This window comes from Sinohyriopsis cumingii, chromosome 19, assembly GCF_028554795.1.
Source record: "Sinohyriopsis cumingii isolate HCF-2022 chromosome 19, ASM2855479v2, whole genome shotgun sequence".
In the NCBI taxonomy this organism is placed as follows: domain Eukaryota; kingdom Metazoa; phylum Mollusca; class Bivalvia; order Unionida; family Unionidae; genus Sinohyriopsis; species Sinohyriopsis cumingii.
Genome location: NC_142979.1, coordinates 47,362,998 through 47,385,884, shown reverse-complemented (window position 1 = coordinate 47,385,884; position 22,887 = coordinate 47,362,998). Strand labels below are relative to the sequence as shown.

General features: G+C 35.5%; 1 protein-coding gene across 2 annotated transcripts in view; it reads right to left on the bottom strand.

The window, feature by feature from the left end:
• The window catches only part of LOC149775650 (pre-mRNA-processing-splicing factor 8), an 86,220-nt gene that overhangs the window by 33,864 nt on the left and 29,469 nt on the right, over nt 1–22,887 (bottom strand). For both annotated transcript variants that reach the window (XM_089944062.1, XM_089944063.1), the window contains exons 13-24: nt 22,321–22,455; nt 20,287–20,496; nt 16,595–16,711; nt 15,071–15,187; nt 14,539–14,628; nt 13,469–13,632; nt 10,890–11,016; nt 7,139–7,331; nt 6,430–6,617; nt 5,540–5,704; nt 2,716–2,789; nt 779–925 (exon numbers count right to left, since the gene is read on the bottom strand). In XM_089944062.1, coding sequence (XP_089800188.1) covers nt 779–925; nt 2,716–2,789; nt 5,540–5,704; nt 6,430–6,617; nt 7,139–7,331; nt 10,890–11,016; nt 13,469–13,632; nt 14,539–14,628; nt 15,071–15,187; nt 16,595–16,711; nt 20,287–20,496; nt 22,321–22,455 — 1,727 coding nt within the window. The remainder of the gene's footprint in view (nt 1–778; nt 926–2,715; nt 2,790–5,539; nt 5,705–6,429; nt 6,618–7,138; nt 7,332–10,889; nt 11,017–13,468; nt 13,633–14,538; nt 14,629–15,070; nt 15,188–16,594; nt 16,712–20,286; nt 20,497–22,320; nt 22,456–22,887) is intronic.

Below are 22,887 nucleotides of genomic sequence, written 5' to 3'. Positions count from 1 at the left end.
ACAAACAATTTTATTCTTTCAGTCACTGTGACACAAACTTCTGACATTTTGACTCCAAAATTAAATGGCTTCTTTCTTACCCAAGTGTAACTCATCCATAAACTTTGGTGACAATACATAACTGCAGCAACAGGTTTTCATTTTTTGGTCATATTGACCATGACCATTTGACCCTCAACTTAATAAGCTTCCTTGCCTCAAATGCAAACAATTCACAAAGTCTGCTCCATATCTGTGATGTAGAACTTCTATCAGTGTACATAAACCGTTCTTCTTTCAATGAATGACCTTGAGTTTTAACCTTTTCACCTGAACATCAACAGGCTAGGATTCTTCCTTACCAAAAGTGGAAGCCATCCATAAAGTTTTGTAACTGAATATGGTGGTAAAATTAGAGTTATTGTGCAGAATTCCTTTTTCTTTCAACCAGTGACCTTGACCTGTAACTGTAAACCCATAGGTTTCTTCCTTTCCCTAGGTGTAAGCCAATCCAAAGAGCTGAGTTTGTTAACTCCACAAGGTGGACTCAGTTACTGCGCAGAAACAAAACTGATTAACGGGCAGATGGATGGATGGACACCACATGTTCTAAATTATATAAAATGAACCATCATCGTATATTTACTTTTAATCTGAAATATAATATGGATTTAGCTATTATGGAAATAAGTCAAATATACATGAACACGTTATAACAAACAACTTATCAATATTCTATCATCCAAAATCTTGCAGTTGTTAAATCACAAGCAAAACAATCAAGGCAATTAATGCTTACAAATTGACATCATGTTTCATCAGCCTCATCCTGGAGTCTCGAGGCCAGCACTTCTTGTTATTATAGCCAACAATGTTTTCATTGTTTGGATCTGGATGCTCAGTCAAGTATCTCTGAATCAAGTCTCTTGCCTCCTCTGCAGAAAATCTGAAAGAAATAATTTTCAAAATTAATTATGTGGGAAGCTCAGTATTTAGCATACTGGACTCACCAAATGGAGGTCACAAGTTTGAATGCTGCTCAGCTCAGCCCAGGTTGAATGTTACAGTGAGTCTCTGCAAGACATATAACTACCATTGCCTTGGCACTATGTAGTCGTACAGCTGTTTATGTGCTGTTAATCAAACAAACAAGCATATACATTGCATGGCTAAGCTGAAGGCAATATAAGTTTAGAATAAAAATGTAATGGATACCTGAGCCACAGGCTCTCAGTTACTGTTGTGCCCCTTAAGATACCTCACTTCATTCAATGCAGCTCTGTTGAATGACAGAGTGGTGGCTTTGATCTATGATGGACTGGTGTCCCATTCTGGGTTGTTATGCACTCTCTGTAGCTTCCTAAAACACGAACTGTGATAAGCTAAAATGTTATTATATATTAATGGATTTAGGAAGATGCTATGAACTTTGAATGGATTCTCTTTTCCTTTGTAAGACATTTATTTGCTATGAACTTTGAATGGATTCTCTTTTCCCTTCTAAGACATTTATTTTGTTCACAATGAAGGAGCTCAATGGCTTCTTGCCAGCTCTCAACTTCACATAATCCTTGGCTTTTTCTTCAAGTTCATGTGGTGATGGCAGTCATCTCTCCCACCATGAGACTTATGCAAATCAACACGAGGTCCAATAAATATAACTGTTGCTCTCCCTGCCGTTTTCAACACCCCCCTATCTTAACATTCCTTTTTATTCTTCTCTATTAGTAATACTTTTTACAAGGCTTATTGTCTCTTTTGTCTTTAACATATTTTGGTTGGGTGCCATTTTTAGAAAATGTTATCAGCAGCTTGATCATGCAAATATTTTGCATGAAGAAATATGTGAAGTTCAAGTGTTTGAAGAACTCCTGTATAATTAGTCTGGTTCCCAGATCAACTACACTGAATCTATTGATCCAAATCAAAGATGGAGAAGCAAATATCCAGATTTTACCATAACAATCATATTCATGTAATTTTTCTTTTGTTCCACAAGTCCATATTTTAAGGGTCATTTCTGTAAGACTTGTCATAAAGCTTGGCAGGTCTGCAGAGGGACCATAAGAAACTTGGTCAAAAGGATGATTAAAAAACCACTGCTAAAATGAAAGCATGATCATTCGAGCATGTTGATGGGTATTTTTTAAAATTCTGTGTTTGTTTTCTGGGGCAGATAAAGCCATACAAATTGATCTAAATGTGAAATTTACTGAAGTCAATGAAGTGTGAAATTCAGGTCACAGTGATCTACCTTTGGTTGATATGTGTGCTACCCACCAAACACAGTGTTGGAACATACGAGACATTTCATATTCATCTGGTAAAAGAAAATACAACAGAATTCTTAAGCTACCATTACTCAACAAACAGAAATGGTGGTCAACAGATTTTGAAAAAGGAAACCACTTGATTGTGTCTAGACATATTACCTTAAGAAAAAAGGCATCACTGTAAGAATAGTTTGACATAACTTGTCAACATAGGCAGCCAATTATGTGAGATATTCTTGCAAATTTGACTTATTGATGATGGAACAAGCTATACAGCACCGATTGTTCAGGCAGTAAGATGTTGATGCCCCCCCCCATCATACATATCAGTGCTGACATCTTATGCAGAATGGACTCTACAGCACACCAGATTTTGCTCTTGAACAGGCTGGAAAGCATGTTGTTATGAAAAACACGTTCCTTACCTTTCTTTTAGAAAAAGTATTTCTGTACTGACTCTTACCTGAAGAAAATATGAATTCTGTCTATGTATCGTGAATAGAGTCGGATTGGATGACTGCTTTCAGTGGCCACATCCTAAAATAAACATAAAATGTGTGCTAACTCATAAGTTACCAATTATACTGCTACCGAAAAGCAAAATTTGTAACCTGATGGACAAAATAACTATAGACCTGTAGCTCTTACAACAATTATTTAAAAAATAATTGAATGCATCTTACAACAAAGATGTGAATTCATAATCTTCGATAATCAGTTTGGTTTCAAAAGCAACATTCAACATATGTATACCTCTATGCCTTTAAGGATACTGTAAGCTATTATATAGAATATGACAGCCCAGTGTTTGCATGCTTTTTAGATGCCAGTAAGGGTCAATCAATGGAGACTCTTTAAAAAACTGCTTGATATTTAAATACCCATCTACACAGTTCATACTTTAACTAATTGGTACAGCAAACGGTTGTACTATATACATTGGGAAAGTGTAATATCCAACTCTTTCCATGTAACCAATGGGATGAGGCAGGTAATTGTTCTTTGCCCTTTGTTATTTAATACATACAGAGACCAGTTAAATCATAAACTGGATCAGTGTCACATAAGGATACATTTTCCACCAAACATGTCATTTCTTAACAGTTTTAGTTTTGCTGTTGATATGCCACTGACAAATCCTTCTATCACAGGTTTAAGGAAACTTAAAGATATGTGAACAATACGCATTAGAGAATGATATCATCTATAATACACCAAACTCTGTATGCATGGTCTTTCAGTCAAGTTTTTCAAACTGCCATCTTCTCCCCTTGTACATCTTAATGGCCATGCTGTTATGTACGTCACCAGTTGTATGTACGTATTTGGGTCATATTTTAAAATCCAATCAGTCAGATGATGTGATGAGACATAGCAGAATTATGTGTACTCGAACAAACATGCTTCTACGTAGATTTCAGAATCGTTCACTGAATATCAAAATTATGTTATTCAAAAATCTTATTGCTGCACAATATATTGTGATCCTCTGGACAAAGTTTAGTGAATGTCTGAAAAGAAAACTATTTATTGGTTATAATAGTCTTCTTTTTCTATTAAGCATTCCAAGATCAAACAGTGCCTCCAACATGTTTGTAAATTATAACGTATTCAAATTTAATGAAGTAATGACAATTTATGTGTTTTCAATGGTGATAAGATTATCTAATAGCAACAAATGTATCTTGAGATCTGTGGAATGATGACATTTAAATTATCATACTATATGCAGATGGAACAAATTACTCTTTAAGTGTGCTACATAATTTTAATCTTAACAATGCCGGACACAGTCCATTGTTGTAGATGCGTCTGTATACTTGTACATAAGATATATATGATCTTTCATGTTTAAATTACTTTTACTTTATATATTTTAATTCAGATGTATGGACCTTGTAGTCATAAATAAAGGATTCTTATCTTATTTTATATTGTGATAAACTGTGAATGCCAACATTTAATCTAACACCTCTATGAGCTAGTTAATGTATGAATTTGTTGCATCAAGATTTACCTTTGAACCCATCATATGGACTTACACAACCTTTTGAAATATTGCACATTTCTTCTTGCTTAGCAATCTGAACATGAACCTGTATTTTGCTATTTTCTATTAAATTCAAGAATATTTTCTGGGGCACATACCTTTATAAAGCATTTTTTCCTGGCTTAGATTAACTTTTCTTAAAGCCGAGTAATTACAACCTTCAGAAAGATAAGACAAGTTTTGAAATCTGTTATGGATTTTGTATTGTTTTGCAAAATAGGTTATATCTCCACATTTAATACATATCTATCTCTTAAATATTCCTGTTGTGAAGTGAATGACAATGAAGCATCTTCACCATGTCATAAATATTCACATTAAGCAAAGCAATGAAAGAACCAAGAAGATTCCCACCAGCAAAATGAATAACAGACTCTGATATTTAGAGTAATCAAGACATGGCACCATGAATTCACTGATTTTCTGACGAGTAGTACATTCCTTGTCTATTAAAAATGCCCACTTCTTTTCGTATTCCAACGTATATGTGACAATTTTACTTTTATGTGAAAAATGTGCTTATTATGTCAATGTTTGACTTATGATATGTTCAAATGATTTTAAAATCAGAAGGGCAATTTGTATTGGCAATTTATCCATTCTCTCTTTTAAACTAACATTTTGGTGTCAAAGACATTTTTTGTTTTTCTTCATCAATCAAAAGCTTCCACTATGCAAATGCTGAGCTCTTGATAAGAATTTCATAAAATGGAGATTAACTCCCTGGTTTGGAACTAGCCACATTTTTAAAAAGAACCGTATTGGGTATTATGTCTGCACTACAAAACACAAACTTATAATACCAGACTGATTTTTAATCAAGAATTCATTAACCATGCCCTTTTAGAACGTGTAAAACAGTCTTATAATAATCAGGACCAATTCTTGGTGCATTTAATTATATGGCTCTGCTTGATGTTCTCTCATTTATCGAGCAGTACCACTTAAAATGTGCTAAGAGTATCCAAAATTTGTCCTGATTGCAAAGATGGAATGTGCCATCATAAAACATGTCCTGATTGCATACCTTCCATGGACTGAATCTGCATACATAAAGCTTGGACTTCGCTTGTTGCAAGAGTTATACACTGTCAACTTGGGACTAAATGCTTAAAATTAAATGGTTTTTGCATAATCTGAATGCATTTTAAAACTCTGTATGCATTTTTTTTCTTCAACCTATCAGTGTAAAACACAAATTTTTGGTTTGTGTAGTGTACTGCATGTGATTAAGTACCTGATAAGTGAGGAAATCGCTAGGCATTTGTGGTGGTCCTGCCATCTCACTGGCTCGATGAAGACCCAGGACAAGCAAATCCATTACCAAACCATAGTACTGTACGATGAAGGAAGCAAACTGCAGACCACGGATTATTCCATATGAGTTAGTGTGGTTCATGTCCTGGAATGAAAACGTTTCACCTTTGTTTTACCTATCCCACTGCTAGAGTTAAAATCTAATGGTAAACCGCGCTCATTTGTAACCTAGTCTTGAAAGCTTAAATTTTTTTAAAAAAAACAACATTTACCTGCTTTTGCCAAACTTTTGATGTCGAGCAAGCAGTCTAGTTATCATCTATATTTTGTCCCCTAGGAATAAAAACTTCTCAACTGAAAGTTTTTCTTCATTTAATTTTCCAGCTAGATCAAAAAGGTAACCTTATACATCAACACTTCTTTATAAGAAAAGTGACATTTTCAAAATAATATCCAATCTTTAAAAACATAGCAAAATGCTTTGATTTACCTGCCTGCCCTGAGCATGATTAACAAAATACATTATGAAATGGTCACAACAACCTTCTATTAGTACCAGCCATAAGTACTCACAACAAATAACTTAATAATGCTGAGAATGCTGCTGATGACCAACCAACACAATCAATAAGACCAACAACATCAGCAGAAATGTGACTTCATTGTTCTGCTTGCCACTAATGTGGTCTCAACAACAATAAATCTTGAAATCTATTACACAGGTGTGAAGAAAAAAAAATCCCTAACCATACCTGACAAATGTGTTTAAAAAACTAACTCCAATTTACATGTTTCAGTTAATGCAGGAATATGTTCAACAATGGAATACAATGACACACCATGGACAGTTTGTAAGAAGTGCAGACTTACTTTGTAGTTAATGACCACATTGTTTTTGGCTGTCATATAATCAGCAATGTTGTGATCCACTATGAGACGCAGCAATCTGTTGAGCAGTGTAAGATCTATCTTCTCATACATCTTCTCATAGTAGGACTCCATCATCACGTTACATTCTCCTTCACCTGTGTCCCAAACATCCTGAAGATTGTTGATCCCTAGAAATAAATGATTTAAAAAACAAAAAACAAATGAAAGAATACCTTCAGATGTACCCAGCCTTTTTGTATAAAATGTGAATAATGTCATTAATCAAACAACAAATCAAGTGAATAAAAAGTATGACAACATTTACACTCATCAATACTGTGAGGGCTAGCATATACTTTGATCTTAGCAAATTATCTGGGCTGCATTCAGTTTTCTGAGTAACAAATCACTTATGATCAAGAATGTGATGCAGTATCTTTAATTCTCTACAGATAAATATTTGCATAAAATAATTTCAAATTTAACCTTATCCTGGGCAAAGAAAATTGTGGGTTTCCCAGAAAGTTAAAGAAAAATCATTTTCTGGCAAGTATAAAGTGTTCTAATTTTTCCATCTCTTTAATCCCATCTAACAGTCTAATGAATTACACTGGCACCAGTTGTAAACAAGGTCCATCAAATGTGGTCTTATGACTTATTTTGATACCATGTGTAAACATGATTCATAAAATGCAGTCTAATGACTTACCTTGACACCATTTGTAAACAAGGAGTGGTGGTGGTTCTGAATCGGCAGGTTTGATCCATGGTGGAAAAAGTCTGCGTTTGTCTGCCTCATACCAAAGGTACTGGTCAAGGTAAGCATCAGTGATCTTCTCCAGTGGCTCTACGTCATATACTGGTATCAGATGGCTGTACAAGTCCATAAATTCTATTCCCACCTATAAATGTACAGTTGAAACATGCTTCAACATAATAAGTGGAATATGACACTCGAATGCTAAACTTAACCTGTGAATTTTACTCAACTTTCATAGTGCACCCAGGTTAGAGTTCTTACCTCTTTCAATGCTTTACTTGCTGTCAAATTTAAAATGATTTAATGTAATGAAAACAAGCTATCAGAGAGAGGTACATTGGATAGGCCCTAGGCCCTAGTCACTACACCTCACATGGCTGGGGGGTTAAAAATAAAAACTTGTTTTGGGAAACCAAAATTAGGAGTGTGGACTAAAAGGTAACATAACTCTCTAAATGATGACAAAACTCCTTCAAGATCTCTTAAATATTATATAACATGATTAACAGTCCTTAGTATTAAGCTCCAGAATCCAAAGCAGTGAGGCGTCATAATCTATGTAAATAATGAAGTGAAATGCCCAAATTTCTCATCCAGGGAAAAGCTGTGCTAACTGGATAGGCAGATGCCTGTCACTAGTCAATTTTTGTCACACAAGTGCCTGGCAGCAGGAGTTTGGTCCTGGGCAACTTCGATTTGCCCAATATAAAAAATTCTCAATTTTATTCACTAAATTTGCCTTCTTTATGAAGAACTATCTTTTTCTCGATTAGCATTTTTCCTTTCAAATGTGTTGTTGTTAGTGCAAAGTCCTGAATTGACTCTTAGTACGTGCCAATATGGCATAATGAAATATTACAATTGTGACTTTGACTAACAAGACACTCTTGCTAACAAAGAATGACTTTAATTTATTGAGACAGCAATAAAATAAATGTTTCAAGTAAGTTACAGATAAGTCTGTCAATAATTTGTGATATGTGCTTGAGGTCATATTTCTTCTAAACTGCAGGCAGATATAGTACACCAGATGATTAATCACCGAGTTTGTCCAAAATAGTACAAGACCTGATTTTGAAATCTCTGTGTACAAAAAATGTGAGATGCAAGTCACACTGACCTTGTTTTGAAATAAGGGTGTTGTACTAATGGACATGTAAACAGTCTCCTAGTTTCATTTTAGCATAAACAGAGCTTGAGAAATAGAAACTTAAAATTTAACCACAGCTGGTGCATAATGAAATGTATGCGAGTGACCTACTTTTGTTAATAGGTTGTAGTACTTGTTAAGATACATCCCATCACCATGTTTCATGATTCCAGGTATATTATGTATACAAGGTGCAACCCACCCCCACTCCCACCCCAGGACTAAATACAAAACTTAATCAAGAATGTACAAATAATCCACATGTATGGACAAAGAAAGCCACTTGTTCCCTCTGTCCTAGCTAGGAAAGTGCTACGGAAAACCACTCAAAACGGGTCCGTCTTCTATCTAGGAAGATAGAATGGTTGAGATACTTTGAGTTTGTACATATGTACAAGCTATTATGCATGTTAGGTTAAGTACAAAAGGTTCACCTCCTCTTCATAGAGAGCTAAAAATGGAGATAAAATGCTTACCCTATTCCATTTGTTCTTCAAAAAGGGCAACATTATGTAAAATCATATGAAGTTCCATGAATATATCTCTCAGTGTTCTGGAGATGCAAGGAAAATAATCTGTGAGGGATGGATGGATGGATGGATGGTCAATGTAGACTCCGGCATAATAGCTAAGTTTGTTTGCAGGGTTTTAAAAATCTTGTAAAGATTCAATAGTATTTCTGGGTGTTTCAAACAATACACAGTGGAATATGCTATTCAATCAACTATAACTTAAAGTATACAGTAAAACCTGTTATGAGAGACCGCCCCTTCTGCCAACCAAAAGCGGTCTCTCAAGACAGGTGGTCTCTCATAAGAGGTGTGTGAAAATGGACTGGTTTTCAGGGTCAATAGTTAGCATTGTTGAAAAATAAATAAATACCCATACTCACTGTACATGTATCATATCCTTTATTCATGAATCTTGTTAAATAATGCATGCATTCCTCTCAAAATATCTTTATATAATAAAGATATACATCTATCAAACAACGAAAATAAAATTTATATTTCAACATCACATTAATATGTACAAAAAATGAACAGTTAGATCTGATGTATATATCTTATTTTATACACTTATTCACTGTTTTTTTTAAAAGAAATCCATTATACTTCTTTGTTGACATGTTTTACTCAGCTATTTGGTCTGAAGATGTATCTCAATTATTGCCTTTTCCTGAATCAACTTTCCACTTACTGGTATGTTTTTACTCCTTGCAACACAAAACCACTCCCATACTCGCTCGTTCAGATCTCCGTAAACTGTCCGTCGTGCCGTGGCATATTTCCTCTGTGCTTGTGCACCTTTCTGCCATTCGTTTCTAATGGACTTCTTGTCTTTGATTACATTTTGAACTTGCGTTTTACCGACGCTTAAGCTGACTGCTATTTTGCGAGTGGTCTCACCTTTTTCATTTTTTTCAATGACATTAATCCTTTCTTCCAGTGTTAAAATTTTTCTTTTTTTCAGTGGAGATTCTGCCGTTGTTATTAGTGTTGACGTTATAAAGACTATAGGTTTTGATCAGGTTTTGGGGAATTGTGGAATAAATATATATTATGTACCAATGAATGAAACCAAAAGACATAATTAACTCATCAGGAAACAATACTGTACATTTATTTAAATCAACAGCGTTATAGCTCGATAAACAAATGTTCCGACCATCTGCACCCACGTAAACAGATTGTGGCTTGGTGAAACACTAACAAAAGAAATAAAAAATAATTTTAAAAAAATCCGGAAATGATTCTCACTTACTAGTATTAAAGACAATGAGCTCATTCACCCTCCAGGCATTATGGATTAACTGGAAAGCAAACGACGTACTCAAACCAACACTGAAGCCCTTTCAAACGATTTCTCACTTGGACATAAGGACTACCGGCGTTTTGTGAGTTTTCATACAGATAAAGAAAAAATACAAACCTCTAAATTGACTGCGTATATCCATCATTACTCCCTTTGATGTTACTCTTACTTGCTATTCACATGACTTCGGCACTACAATGGCGGTTAGTGACATGTACTTTAGTCTGGTTTACTACAGTTTACAAATTACACCGTACGCTGGAGTTGTAAATTTCACAAAACTGGTACTGTAGCAAGACAAATTATTTTTAAATACTTTATTAGAGCAATCTTTGCTATTTTTGCCGTCTTTGTTACAAAGGATTAAATGATGGTTAGAGGTGTTTATCCCGATATATGGTTGTTCAACTATAGTGTTATTTGATGTGCACTTTGTTTGCATACTACATTTATCCCGAGCTCTAATGTTTACAAAGGATTAAGTTAAGGTCAGTGGTGTCAATCTGTTTTGATTTTTTGGCTATGCGGTCGTTCATAGCAGTGTCAAAATGCATATTTTGCCAAGAAATCGTGGTCGCTGGTCGCGTTCAGCAGGTGGTCGTTCATAACAGAGCGTTTATATAGTAAAATCGATCCGTGCATTACGATTGTGGTCGGACATGACAGGTGGTCGCTCATAGCAGAGGTCGCTCATGACAGGTTTTACTGTAGTAGGTATAGAAGACCAAGGATTACCTCTTTGAAAGCTCTCTGTGTGAGTAAATGACGTTTGATACGTGAAAGGGCCTCGTGAGGATTGTCATAAGCCTGCTCTATCAGACCCAGTTCCTCTCGCTGCGACTGATTTAGACGGCTCTTCACACTGAAAATTCAAACAGACCATGTCAACAAAGCAAAATTCTGCCCCCCCCCCCCATGCACTCTTTTACATCACAAAGATCTCCATTTTCAATCTGGCAAATAGGTGGTATTCATCAGAATTATTTTAATATTGAAAACTCTGGCACTGGCTGTGTTTTTAGATTGCAGCTAAGATCAATTCCTAATATCTATGACATCTCATATACTTTTCTGGTACAAGAACTTTTTTTAATTCCAAATGTGGATGATGAACTTACGGTGTCAAATAAACCAAGAATGCAAACCATTCAAGCAATTTTAACTGAAATATGAAAACATATATCGATTGACAATGCTGTTAAACTACCAACTATAACATCATTTTCCAGAAAACCATGAAAACTGACACAAATGGAAAAAAAAAAAAAGAATTCTCAGTATCTGAGATACTCTTCAGTCAATTGACAGATACATTATTTGGTCTGCTCTGTTTCATACTTGATATTTGTAAAATAATCATCTATGTAAATTTATTTCTGTAACAGTTTAAACAAATATTTTCCCCTCAAATATTTATCTGGAATCCTGTGATTGACACCCACATCACAAGTTGGGGCTGATAATTTCTTTTTTGTGATCCCTGGGTCTTGGATTTTTTATTCAAATTTATACTGGGTCTTGTCCTATGACAAATGGGTCCAAATATTTAACTGAACTTACTCCAAGAATTTCATACAGAACATATTGTTCTGTACATAATCTGGCTAAAAATGTAAATATATATTTTCCTGTTAGACCCCACAGTTTCTTTTTTGTCTATCTCTTCATTTACATGGTTCAATATATGTTATGGTTCAAGTGAAACAAAGTCCACTGGACTTTTTGGGGTGGGTGTGGGTGAAATTAGCTGGGTCTAAAGGTCAAATATGCGGTTCCTGGGGACCTAAGGAATTATCAGCCAGCGAATGATTTTCAGTACAGTAGTACTCATTTATCTTGACATCCTTGGGCCTGAGGTAATATTATTGACATGAGATTGATGATGAGATAAGTGTTGGGGGGTTGGGTTAGAAAAACAAAAACAACTATCAAATGGAATTCATTTGTAAGAGATGACGTGTTGTCAGTGAGTAGGATTTACACAAAGAGAAAATAAGCAATGGAAATTTTGATTAAATGAAGACAAAACTAGTTTGAAATACATTGGTATATTGCCTGTTTACACCATAAAGAAAACACATCATTAAAAAACATAAAAATGAGTCCTCATTTGGTCTGTATCCGACTGTCAACAAAACAATTCACTATGATATTCATTGTTGCCAATAGTATGTAGCTGTTTACATGCTCCATGTACTTTAATTGGCCTAGATTTTGGTCTGCCTGAAACAACTGTAATCATACTGCTGAGGCTACCAAGGGAATGAAGCTATTCATAGGGACATGAAAGCCATTCACAAAGTGGAAATTTCACAAACTCCTTTGATGGCCAGATACTTTGATTCAAGAGAATGTAAATTTTGCTTGTGTTTTATGCCACCGTTGGTAGCCATCAAAAATATGAAGTTACTTTTTCTCCTTCAAAACAATCAACACACACTGCACAATAAATGTGTTCCAACACAGGAGTTTGACATTTTATCCCAAAAATACGATGAAATTTTGTGACAACACGAATAACCTTACCTGTACTATGTTGTATATTTATAGTACAGTTAAGGTTATTCTGTGTTGTCACATATTTTCATCATATTTTATTGATAAAAAACCATCAAGACTCTTGTGGTTCCAATCACTGATAATGTTGAAAAATGCACATAATCAGATTCCATTGCTTTTATTTGAAGTTTGGTGTTAACTTCCTTTATTGAAGGGTGTGTTATTTTTATTGAAGACTTTAGCCGGCATGCTTTGATGAAGGGTGCATAACATTATTGAAGTTGACATGATAAGGCAAATTTGGAGGACCAAACAAACACCCAGTTGTAATGTTGTTGTTGTTGTGGGGTTTAACGCCATTTTTCAGCACACGATAGGCTATACATGGCAGCCAGTATTAATGGTGGAGGAAGAACCCGGGAAAACCCCGGAAAGAACCACCGACCCTCGAGAAGCTACTGGCAAGCTTTCTCACATACCCACATTGGCTGAATCCGAGACTCGAACCAGCGCAGACAGAGGTGAGATGGCAGTGATCCGTAACGGAGAGCGCTTTAGATCACTCGGCCACTCGGGGCCCCCCAGTTGTAATGTAATGGCAATATTAAAACTCAGTAGCAAACATAGAATAATTTTGTACAGTAGAACATTGCATGGGTTGGAACTAGCAGCTTGTTGACATAAATGATTAAAAAACAAAGGATTTGTTTAATTTGGGACTTGTGGCTTCCTTTGATAAACAGAGTTATTTTTTATCTTAATGTTGACATAACCATGAAACCATGGCACCAAATCTTAAAAAGTGGGATAATTACCTGTAAGCTTCCTTCAGCCTCTCAAGGGCCAGAATGAGTAGTTTAGTGTCATGTTTGTAGGATAGTGGTGGAAACGGGATTGGGGAGAAGCGACGACTCTCCAGCCAGTGCACAGTTGTGGTGTAAATGGCCACGGCTTCTTCTGCTGTGATATATGGACCATCCTAAATGGAGAAAAATAAAGATATTGTTAAATTTTATGTTTAGAAACAATTCTCTGCACCTATGATGAAAAAATGATTGAGATTCAGTTACGCTATATATAATTTATAGAGACAAGCCAAAAATGGCTATAAGAAAAATTGCCAATTCAGCTGACAGAACATAGCTACTGCAAATGAAAAATTTATGTAGTTTTGCAATTTCACATCCTGTTACCAAGGCCTTTGATTGTTCGATCACAGACTCAGCAAGGTGTTGCCCTTCTTAAAATGTAATTCACCTATTAATGGTAATTTCTGCTCCTGTGGCTTTGTCATTTAACCTCTGGGAAAATCAACACCGTCAGTGCCAATGCTCATGTGCAGATTACCTGTGAAGTTGAATGAAAACTGGATCCTGGAAACTTGACTCATTGAGTGGACCCCCCCCCCCCATTACAATATCTGCTTCAGTGACCTTGAATTTTCTCCTCACTATCTCAGAATCAATAGGGTGCAGTCCCTTCCTAGTCTAACTATCAAGTCTGATGAAAATCAAACCAAGGAAAATTGACTCATTATGTGGCTCCAGTGAGCCTGAGCTCGGACCTAGCAGCACCAAAACTGATATGCTTCTAACTGCTTCGACCCATGGTAAGCTTGTAACAGTGGTGGAAAGGCTTATCTGAGGTTTAAGTTTTCTCACCATCCATATAAATCAACTCGGTGATAATCACGTTTAACTTTTCATTTTACACTTGCAATACACAGCTACATTGTTGTGTCTCCTAATCAATGTAAATAACAAAATAAGCTCTTATTCTAAAACATTCTAAAAATGAATCAATGTTTTAAATATAAATACACTCTTAAATATAATCTAAACAGCAAAGCTAACCAATTAAAGATTTCTATTAACCATTTATATACCTTCAAGTAATTGTGCTGTCTTTCCTGTTCTGATTTCAGATAGAGACGAGTAAGCCGTCCCAGATTCTTCTTACATACTGTTTTATCCACCTGTAAGTATTTACAAAAGACCAATTAGTTTGTCATTGCATTCATTTGCATACAAGAAGAACATGATTACAAGATATATTTATTTCTGTATGGTTGCATTTAATATTATGTCACATCATTATTATTTAATGATGAAAATTTGTGTAACATTTTAGAGCAGAATTCGGACATACAAACAGAAATATATGTAACCTGAAGAGGAAAGGTTCAACAAAGTTGTCTTTCCTTTCATAAAGTGGATACAAGATGTTTGCACAGTTACAGTGTCCTGTTATTAAAATTTAAATTTAGATTTCCTTTTACTGGAGATAAAAGAATTAAGGCCTTTGATAATATCAAATATATTTCCATTAAACAGATATAAGATAAGTATGCAGCAGAAGTTATCTAAAAAAATTTATTTAAAAAAAAAAAGTCTTTAAAACATAAAACTGCTACATACTGTGGCACCTCTTCGGATTCTCTCTCTGTTGTAGTGAGCTGTGTTGGTCCACCAGTCTGCCTTGGCCTTCACATATCTCAGAATCATATTCTCTATGGGAATGGGAAGACCAGGTACCTGTCAAATTATCAACCAAATTTGAACATCTGCTTGTATTATTCCACACATATTATATTATTCAACACATATTGTGATAGTCTCGTTCTGTCCATCTGTTTTGCAACTCTATTTCCTACTAAGTTATTGGGTCAAACTTCACTTTACACTGGTTGCTCTTATGTTGACTATCAGTTAGATGTGTATAGTTTTTGTTGCCCTCCACTAGGGTCCTTGCGTGGGGATCTGCAACATTTTCCTTGAAAGGACTGACACTGTACTTGCCAAAAAGAATTTCCATGAATACATTACAAGACAATTTCTTCCTTTTAACTGCTGAGTGTTTTAGCCATCTCTGATATTCTTCAGCAATAGCAAGATTTCCAAATTAGTTGCTGTGGTGGACAAATTGGATCTCTGCCAGGCACCATTTTCATTTAGGGCCAACAAGATATCACAAGAAGTCTTCTGATAGAAACCACATATTGATATAACTTAATTTCTTCGGAGTAACCAAAACAATATTTTCATGCTGGCTGCCACCGTGGCCATATTGGATATCAGCTTGTAACCATTTCCGATCAGACATTGTATGAAAACTTCATTGAAAGCTCAGTATCAGATATGACCAGCCAACCATTATTTTCAAAATGGCATTTGTAGCTTCTTAACAATTTTGACCAAATTTATCAAACATTATACATGTAGTCATAGAAGGAGTTAAATTAATATCTGCAACAGATCTTTAGTAATGACCACAGGATCAAGGTTTCAAGGGGAAGGCATATATATCATAACAAAACATACCAGAGAATAAAATGCATGGAAGGAGCTCAAGCAGTAGTATCACTCTCAGATTCCAATAAACATTTAATTATGGCATGAAATAAAGGCAAGAAACTTAAATAAAACAACAGACTCCTTTTTTTGAGCCTGTCTTTTTTTAGTTAGAAAGTAAAATCCCAATTTAACGATATCTATAACATTTTATAAAAAAATTGAGCAAGATCTATAAAATCAAAAAAAAATATCTTTAAAAAAAAACCTTAAACAGTGAGCAACATCTAACAATTTTTAACTTTGACCCATATTTTGGGTGTGTCTAGCCATCCAGCCAAATGTCTGTACAACATGGATACCAAACTGACTGCTATGTTGAACTTCTGCCAAGGCCAGCTCAACAAAAGACAATTCAAAACAGTAATGACAGGCAGTCCAAGTAAAATAGCTATTTCAAGTTTCTAACATGATGTCAAAGTTTCTTCTTTTATTATGCATATAATTCAAACTATGATCTTTCTAAGGTGATTCAAGAAAAGTCAAACTTTACTGATACAGCAGTCAGAACTTTTGAGGCAAACTGGGTAAAAAAACTGGATGCACAGATAATTTTTTTCCCCAAGAAGTAGGTTGGGGAATAACACCTACCTTCCAAGGGATGTTAGCCTTCCAACATCTCCAGGCTTCACTAAGGTGCTGCAAAATGGTCCTGGCTTTGTTCTGCTTGATTCCTTCTGGCATCATGTCCAGGATGTCATGCATAACCTGGAAAAATTGCCAAGAACTTATTAGAGGCATCAAGAAACACAAACACAATAAAAAATATATAACAGACTCTATAATCACAAGGAAATCATCCAGTGACTCTAGAGGTGACTTGGTAACATATGCTTCACCCAAGTTTTGATAGTCAAATAACTATGGTTTTTTAACTGCTCTCAGTGAACCCAAATTCCTTCACAGTTTTCAAAGATAGTTATGAGTGCAACAATCACTGATTATCCACGATTAACCAAGATCAGCATTATCTTTAACAATTTTAAATTATACAATAGAGTGCAAAAATAGTCAATAAGGATATTAAAGTGATCACATTAATCCAAGGTCTGAGCTTCTGGTTCCAGGGCTAGAGAGACAAAGGTGTGCACATTCTGATTCCACCTTGTTGCAAAAAGGTACACATTACTAGCACTAACATGGAAGATGCTGCCACAACATTAGGCATAAGCTTAGCGGAGTCATGGAGAACTTTCTTATCCACTATGCAAAACAGTTGGGATGTTATATTCACTGTCACAATCTTCTGATCTAAATGTCTGAAGCTCGGTGGTAAATGTGTACGAATGTCTTCAATACCAGCATGACAAAGATATCGCTAGTATCTGGTTTTCAAAAAGAAAAACGTAGAATTGCCTGATCATGGATCTTATCTGACAGATGGGCTGATATTTTCTTTATCTTTGCTGAATGTGTCAGCACACAGAGGGAGGATGTTTGACCTTATCTTCCAAGTGAAGCCTGAAATGTAGAAGGCTTGGCTTGCAGTGGGTGGTGGTGGGCATTCAGAAGTTGCATTTCCTGATTTATTTTAAATCATTAAAAAATTCCAGATAAAGAACATTTAGTCTTTCCACTGTATATGGTACAAATCCAGCCCATGCAAATAAAGAAATATCCTTGCAGAAAAAAGAAACTGATGATTGTGCATGCATGCAAATAATTAGGCATGTGTGCAGATATCTCTCATGATACTAGACACAACCACAATAACAAGGTAATAAGACAATTGTTGTAAAATCTTTCACTGCAAAGTTGCAGTGGAAAATTAATGTATTTTCTATAACTAAATGTTTTGTATAGCTTTCTAATATCAATTTCCAGTATGTTTTATGACAAAAAATAATTCCAGGATATTCTTGTCAACTTCAAATTCCAGCTGGATTCCCAGGGCTCCTTAAAAATCATTAGAGTACAGGAACATTGTGGCTATGAACCACCAGGTATGACCACTTCCCAAATGTTCAGCAAGGTGAAAATTCACTAGCGATTCCAAGCACTGAAGAAATTGCCACCATATTCTAAATATGGACGTGGAATGGAAAACCATTTAGATGTTCCTTATAAATAGTGGTGTTGTCATATTAACAACTGCCATGCTTTTGTACAAACTTGATAACTCCCTATGGTAACGTGATTAGCACAATGACCTTCCAAAAAGAAGACTTGGCATTGCCTGGATTTTGGATCATGTCTGACAAATGATAAGAGATCTTGATGCTTGCTGACTGATTATTTGATGTAAGAAGGAATGTACATCCTAATCTTTCAGGTTTAACAAAGTCTTCACCTTAGATAGGAGCACATTAATTGCACTCCCAATGAGGCGTTGTCCTCTTTAGGCACTATTCCATTTGAGGCACAGTAAATAACCACCAGATATGCCATGAATAACAGAAACAATGTGTGGTTTGTTATCTACCCAGCTGTAAAGAAATGAGCTGGAGGTTGCATCAGTGGCACACATGTGACATAGTTTGTTCTTACAGTAAGTGTGTTGGCTGGCTGACTCTGCTGTTGACTGGATAGACAGCCAAACTGCCTGCTGGATGTCTAAAACAGTAACTGTTTGGTTCATCCATGCAGTGAAATGGATGGATTGGCTAACCTGAAAAGCTCCATCTACCATAGTGCAAATGTCCAGTAAATGGCTTCTTGTAGTTATAGATTTCTGCTCCAGGGTTGTGAAGTATGGCCAGGACAGATGGCAAAACGTTTCTTCACATCTGAAAAATACCTGATGTGCCCTGACTTACTGGCCTTATGGATATGTGGGGGTTCTTATGCCCACTGGGTGGCCCAAGGTAAGGAAGGACACAGACAAACTCCAAGCTACTATTTGAGGTTATGACATTTTCCAATGCCCAAGACTTTATCCTCTCTCTTCCAGCCTTTTTTCAAAACCCTGGACCAAATTTCTTCTGACCACTTCATGCATACACTGCAGTTATAAGGTGATGAACACTTTGCATCAGTGAGAAACATATCATGCATACCCTCACTGACTTCAGCAAATAATCTAATCTCAAACGACAAGGTATAAAAAGAGGAAAAAATGGAAATAACAATCCAAAATTGTCCACACACAACAAAAACTGCAGTGGAAGAACAAACTGTGCAAAGATATGAACCATGTGTGTCCTTCTCAATGTAAAATAATGCATTTTGTCCTACTCTGAATGTTGTTGTTGTAGTTGTTGTAGGGTTTAACGCCATTTTTCAGCACACGATAGGCTATACATGGCGGCCAGTATTAATGGTGGAGGAAGAACCCAGAAAAAACCCGGAAAGAACCACCGACCCACGAGAAGCTACTGGCAAGCTTTCTCACATACCCACATTAGCCGAATCCGAGACTCGAACCCACGCAGACAGAGGTGAGATGGCAGTGATCCGTAACGGAGAGTGCTTTAGACCACTCGGCCACTTGGGGCCCCTACTCTGAATGAAAAGAATGATCCAGCAAAGTATTAAATATGCAAATAAACCAACAATGTGCATCAAATGATAGAATACTGGAGCACATGATGAGGAAAACAATCAAGTCCACAACTGCAAAAAATTCATACAAATATGAAAAAAATTCATAATACCGATCGCAACGTGTGGTAAATACCTTTACACTCAATACTGCACTGACTTTGTCAATGTATAGTCGACAATTCACAAGGTCAAATAGGACTGAGAGGTACAATATGATATGATACATGTCATATTGAGCAAAGTTTAAAAGCTGAGTAAACAACGGTAGCCACTTAGCAATGATAAGGGGAGGTAATGAGAAGGGTAGGGAAGTCTCTTCCATTTGACCATATAGAATATAGATGGGAAAGACAAACAAATTTAGTTTTTCTGTGATTGCTGGATTTTAGAGGGTCACGAAGCTTCTTTCATATTGTTCATGTGAACTGAGAATATATTCAAAAAGAAATGGGTGCACACTATCAAACAGAAAAAATGTGTGGTTAAGATCAGTTAATGAAAACTTGCATGATTCACACGGGGAAACTATTCAGAATAAGCTGAAACATAAATTTACTTTATGTTGTTTGGAGTTTATTCCTGGGCGTTTTTTTTATATCTCTAATGAGAGAGAGAGAGTGAGAGGGATAACTGATATGGAAATATATAAAATCCAAAGACATATATTTCCTTAATGGGAAAATGAGTAGTTCCATTGAAGATATCACCACGGTGGTAATACCAATTTTATCACCAATGTGGCAATATACTTTCTCACAAACTTATTTAAATATGCTAAAATAAATTTATTAAAGACTTACAGCAGCTCTCAACTCCAGGTCATAGTGGCTTTCCACTCGCTGTTTGGTTACTGTTTTTGCCACACCCTTTGAGTGACGACCCTCAAACTGCCTAGACAGTAGGTTTCCAAGCCATCGCTCAAGAAGTGGGGTAATTCCTCGCATGAAGAACAGCCAAACTCTCCACCCTGGGGCCCAGAAACCACATCCTGGACCCTTTCCAACTGAACCCTGAATGGAAAAATGAACATGCTTATTCAGGTTTTATAGTTAATTCATGGCATAGAAGTGCATATACAAGAATGGGTATGAAAGATTTTCCAATAAAAATGGAAATGAGGCTAGACCAATGAATCTGGGGGTCAATTTTGAACAAGTTGGAATAAAATGTTCAGCAGAAAGTTGTTTAAAATTGGATTTCAGTATATCAAAAGCAATTTTATTTTTGGATTTGTCTTATTTTTTTGGAATCCTCATTCTTGCAAACTGTTCATGTTCTTATATAAAATATGGTCCAATACAGTCTGGTTACCAGTATAATAAACTGGCAAACTGGATTTAAGGAAGATAACTTTTGAAATGTTGGAATATATAAACCTTTGAAAACATAAATTTTAATTTTACAGCCAGTAGTCAAAGAAATACAAAATTATAACAATTAGAATGCATTTTGTTTTGCATTACTCTTTGTAAGCCTGCATGGTCAATCTACAGCTGGCAGAAAATGCCCAAAGATATTAAAAAGGTCTTGTAGATTTTTGTGTGTTGACTTTATCATTTTCTTTCACCTATTGTGATTATTAAAACTGTCAGCAAAGTTTTCTTGTTTGTTATTTAGCAAGATACAAAATGTTCAACTATATCCTTTAACATCTAATCTCTCCATGAGTTCTTAGTACAATAATTCCCCTTGGCCAAAAAGGTACATTCTATGGATGACAGCATAATGTAACAATCATATAATTTTGAGCTGTGCAGAAAACACTGATGTTATTACAGTGGTCTACCTTAAGTGAACCAATATTTATTTCCTTGCACTGGTTCTAAGCAGACATCTACGTAAAGCTAGATAACACAGCACCAGTTAAAATAAAAAAGTATCATATCTTCAGCAGACTTGCTTCTTTTGTCACTCAAAAAGTAATCTTTATAAACCAGTAATCAGTAAATGCATTAATTCCTTAAAAATAATGGTTCGGGGTGGGGTCATGGTGGCTCAGTGGTTAAAGCACTGGGCTATTGACCAGAAGGATGCAGGTTCAATTCCCATCATTGGATCTGCCCAGATCTACTACTGTGGTATCCATGGTCAAAACTCTTAACTCTCCATGCCCTGGCATGATAAAACCAGAAATGTGCTGATATGCAATAAAACTCCAAACCAAACAAAATCAATCCTTAGACAAAGTCAAAGTATGAACAGGAACCTATATAAATTGAAAATACATAGGTAAAGTAAAAGAATTTCTATGTTCTATCATTCAAATGCCTTTATCATTCAGTGTTTAACACATCTTTATTACTAGTTTAGTCCCTTTCTGAAATCTGACTTGAACCTGATATTTAATTCAGTATAAACAAATTAAAATTCAAAAATATATGAACTGACAAAAAAAGGCCTGTTCTTGTGGTATAAAATTGTTACAATGACAGTCAGAAAATCACACATTCTGAAAATCACAACCTTTTGTGGGAAGCCAATTTTCATGAATTTTTTTCTAACAATTACGAATTTCAAGACCCAATGAACAATGATCCATGTGTCAAAACAAAAGGACCCTTTTCCCCCATGAATAAATTTAAGTACTGACAGTTTTTGAAAAACCATAAAAATTGGTAAAGCTTTAAAAACATGATCTTTAATTTTCCACAACATACACCTTTTTCTAAAACAAAACATGGTACTGCTAATGGTTTTTATCTACAACAAAGTTAATTTAACTACAAAGGCAGCCAATCACCTCTTTCAATGTATAATTATAAACTTCTTTTAGGCAAAAATAATGGATGATTTTTGTCAATGACAGAATTATGGCCACAATAACTTGTACTTACTGTATTGAACCTGTAGTAGATGAGATGCTTGAGGTCCTTACACATGCGGATCTGCCTCATCAACTTGTACTTGTACCTGTACATTCCTGTCAGCTGACCGACGTGGGCAAATATGTACTGTATACCATCGGCAAGCTAGAATGAATAAAATACATATCTCTGCAACCCACAAATTTAAAAAGGTACAGATATAAATACCTAAATATTTAAGATTTTACTTAACAAAAGAATGAAAAACAGCAGATGATTATGATAAGAGTTTTGAAAGTGGTGGCCATTACTGGATGCCAGATCAGTGCCAGTTTCATTTAGGACCAAAAAGAAATCTGATGTATTTCAATGAAATTCCCATGTTGTTATAACCATCCATTCTTTAAGTTGTGATAAGATTTTCAAAATGGTTACTGTAGTGGCCATATTGGATATCAGAATGACACCATTTTCATTCTGGCCCAACTAGACAATGAATGTGTTTCATTATCAATCCTCTAAGCAGTTTAGGACCAGCATGGATAATAAACTTGTGCAAATGGACAGATGGACAACAAACCATCCCATAAGCTCATC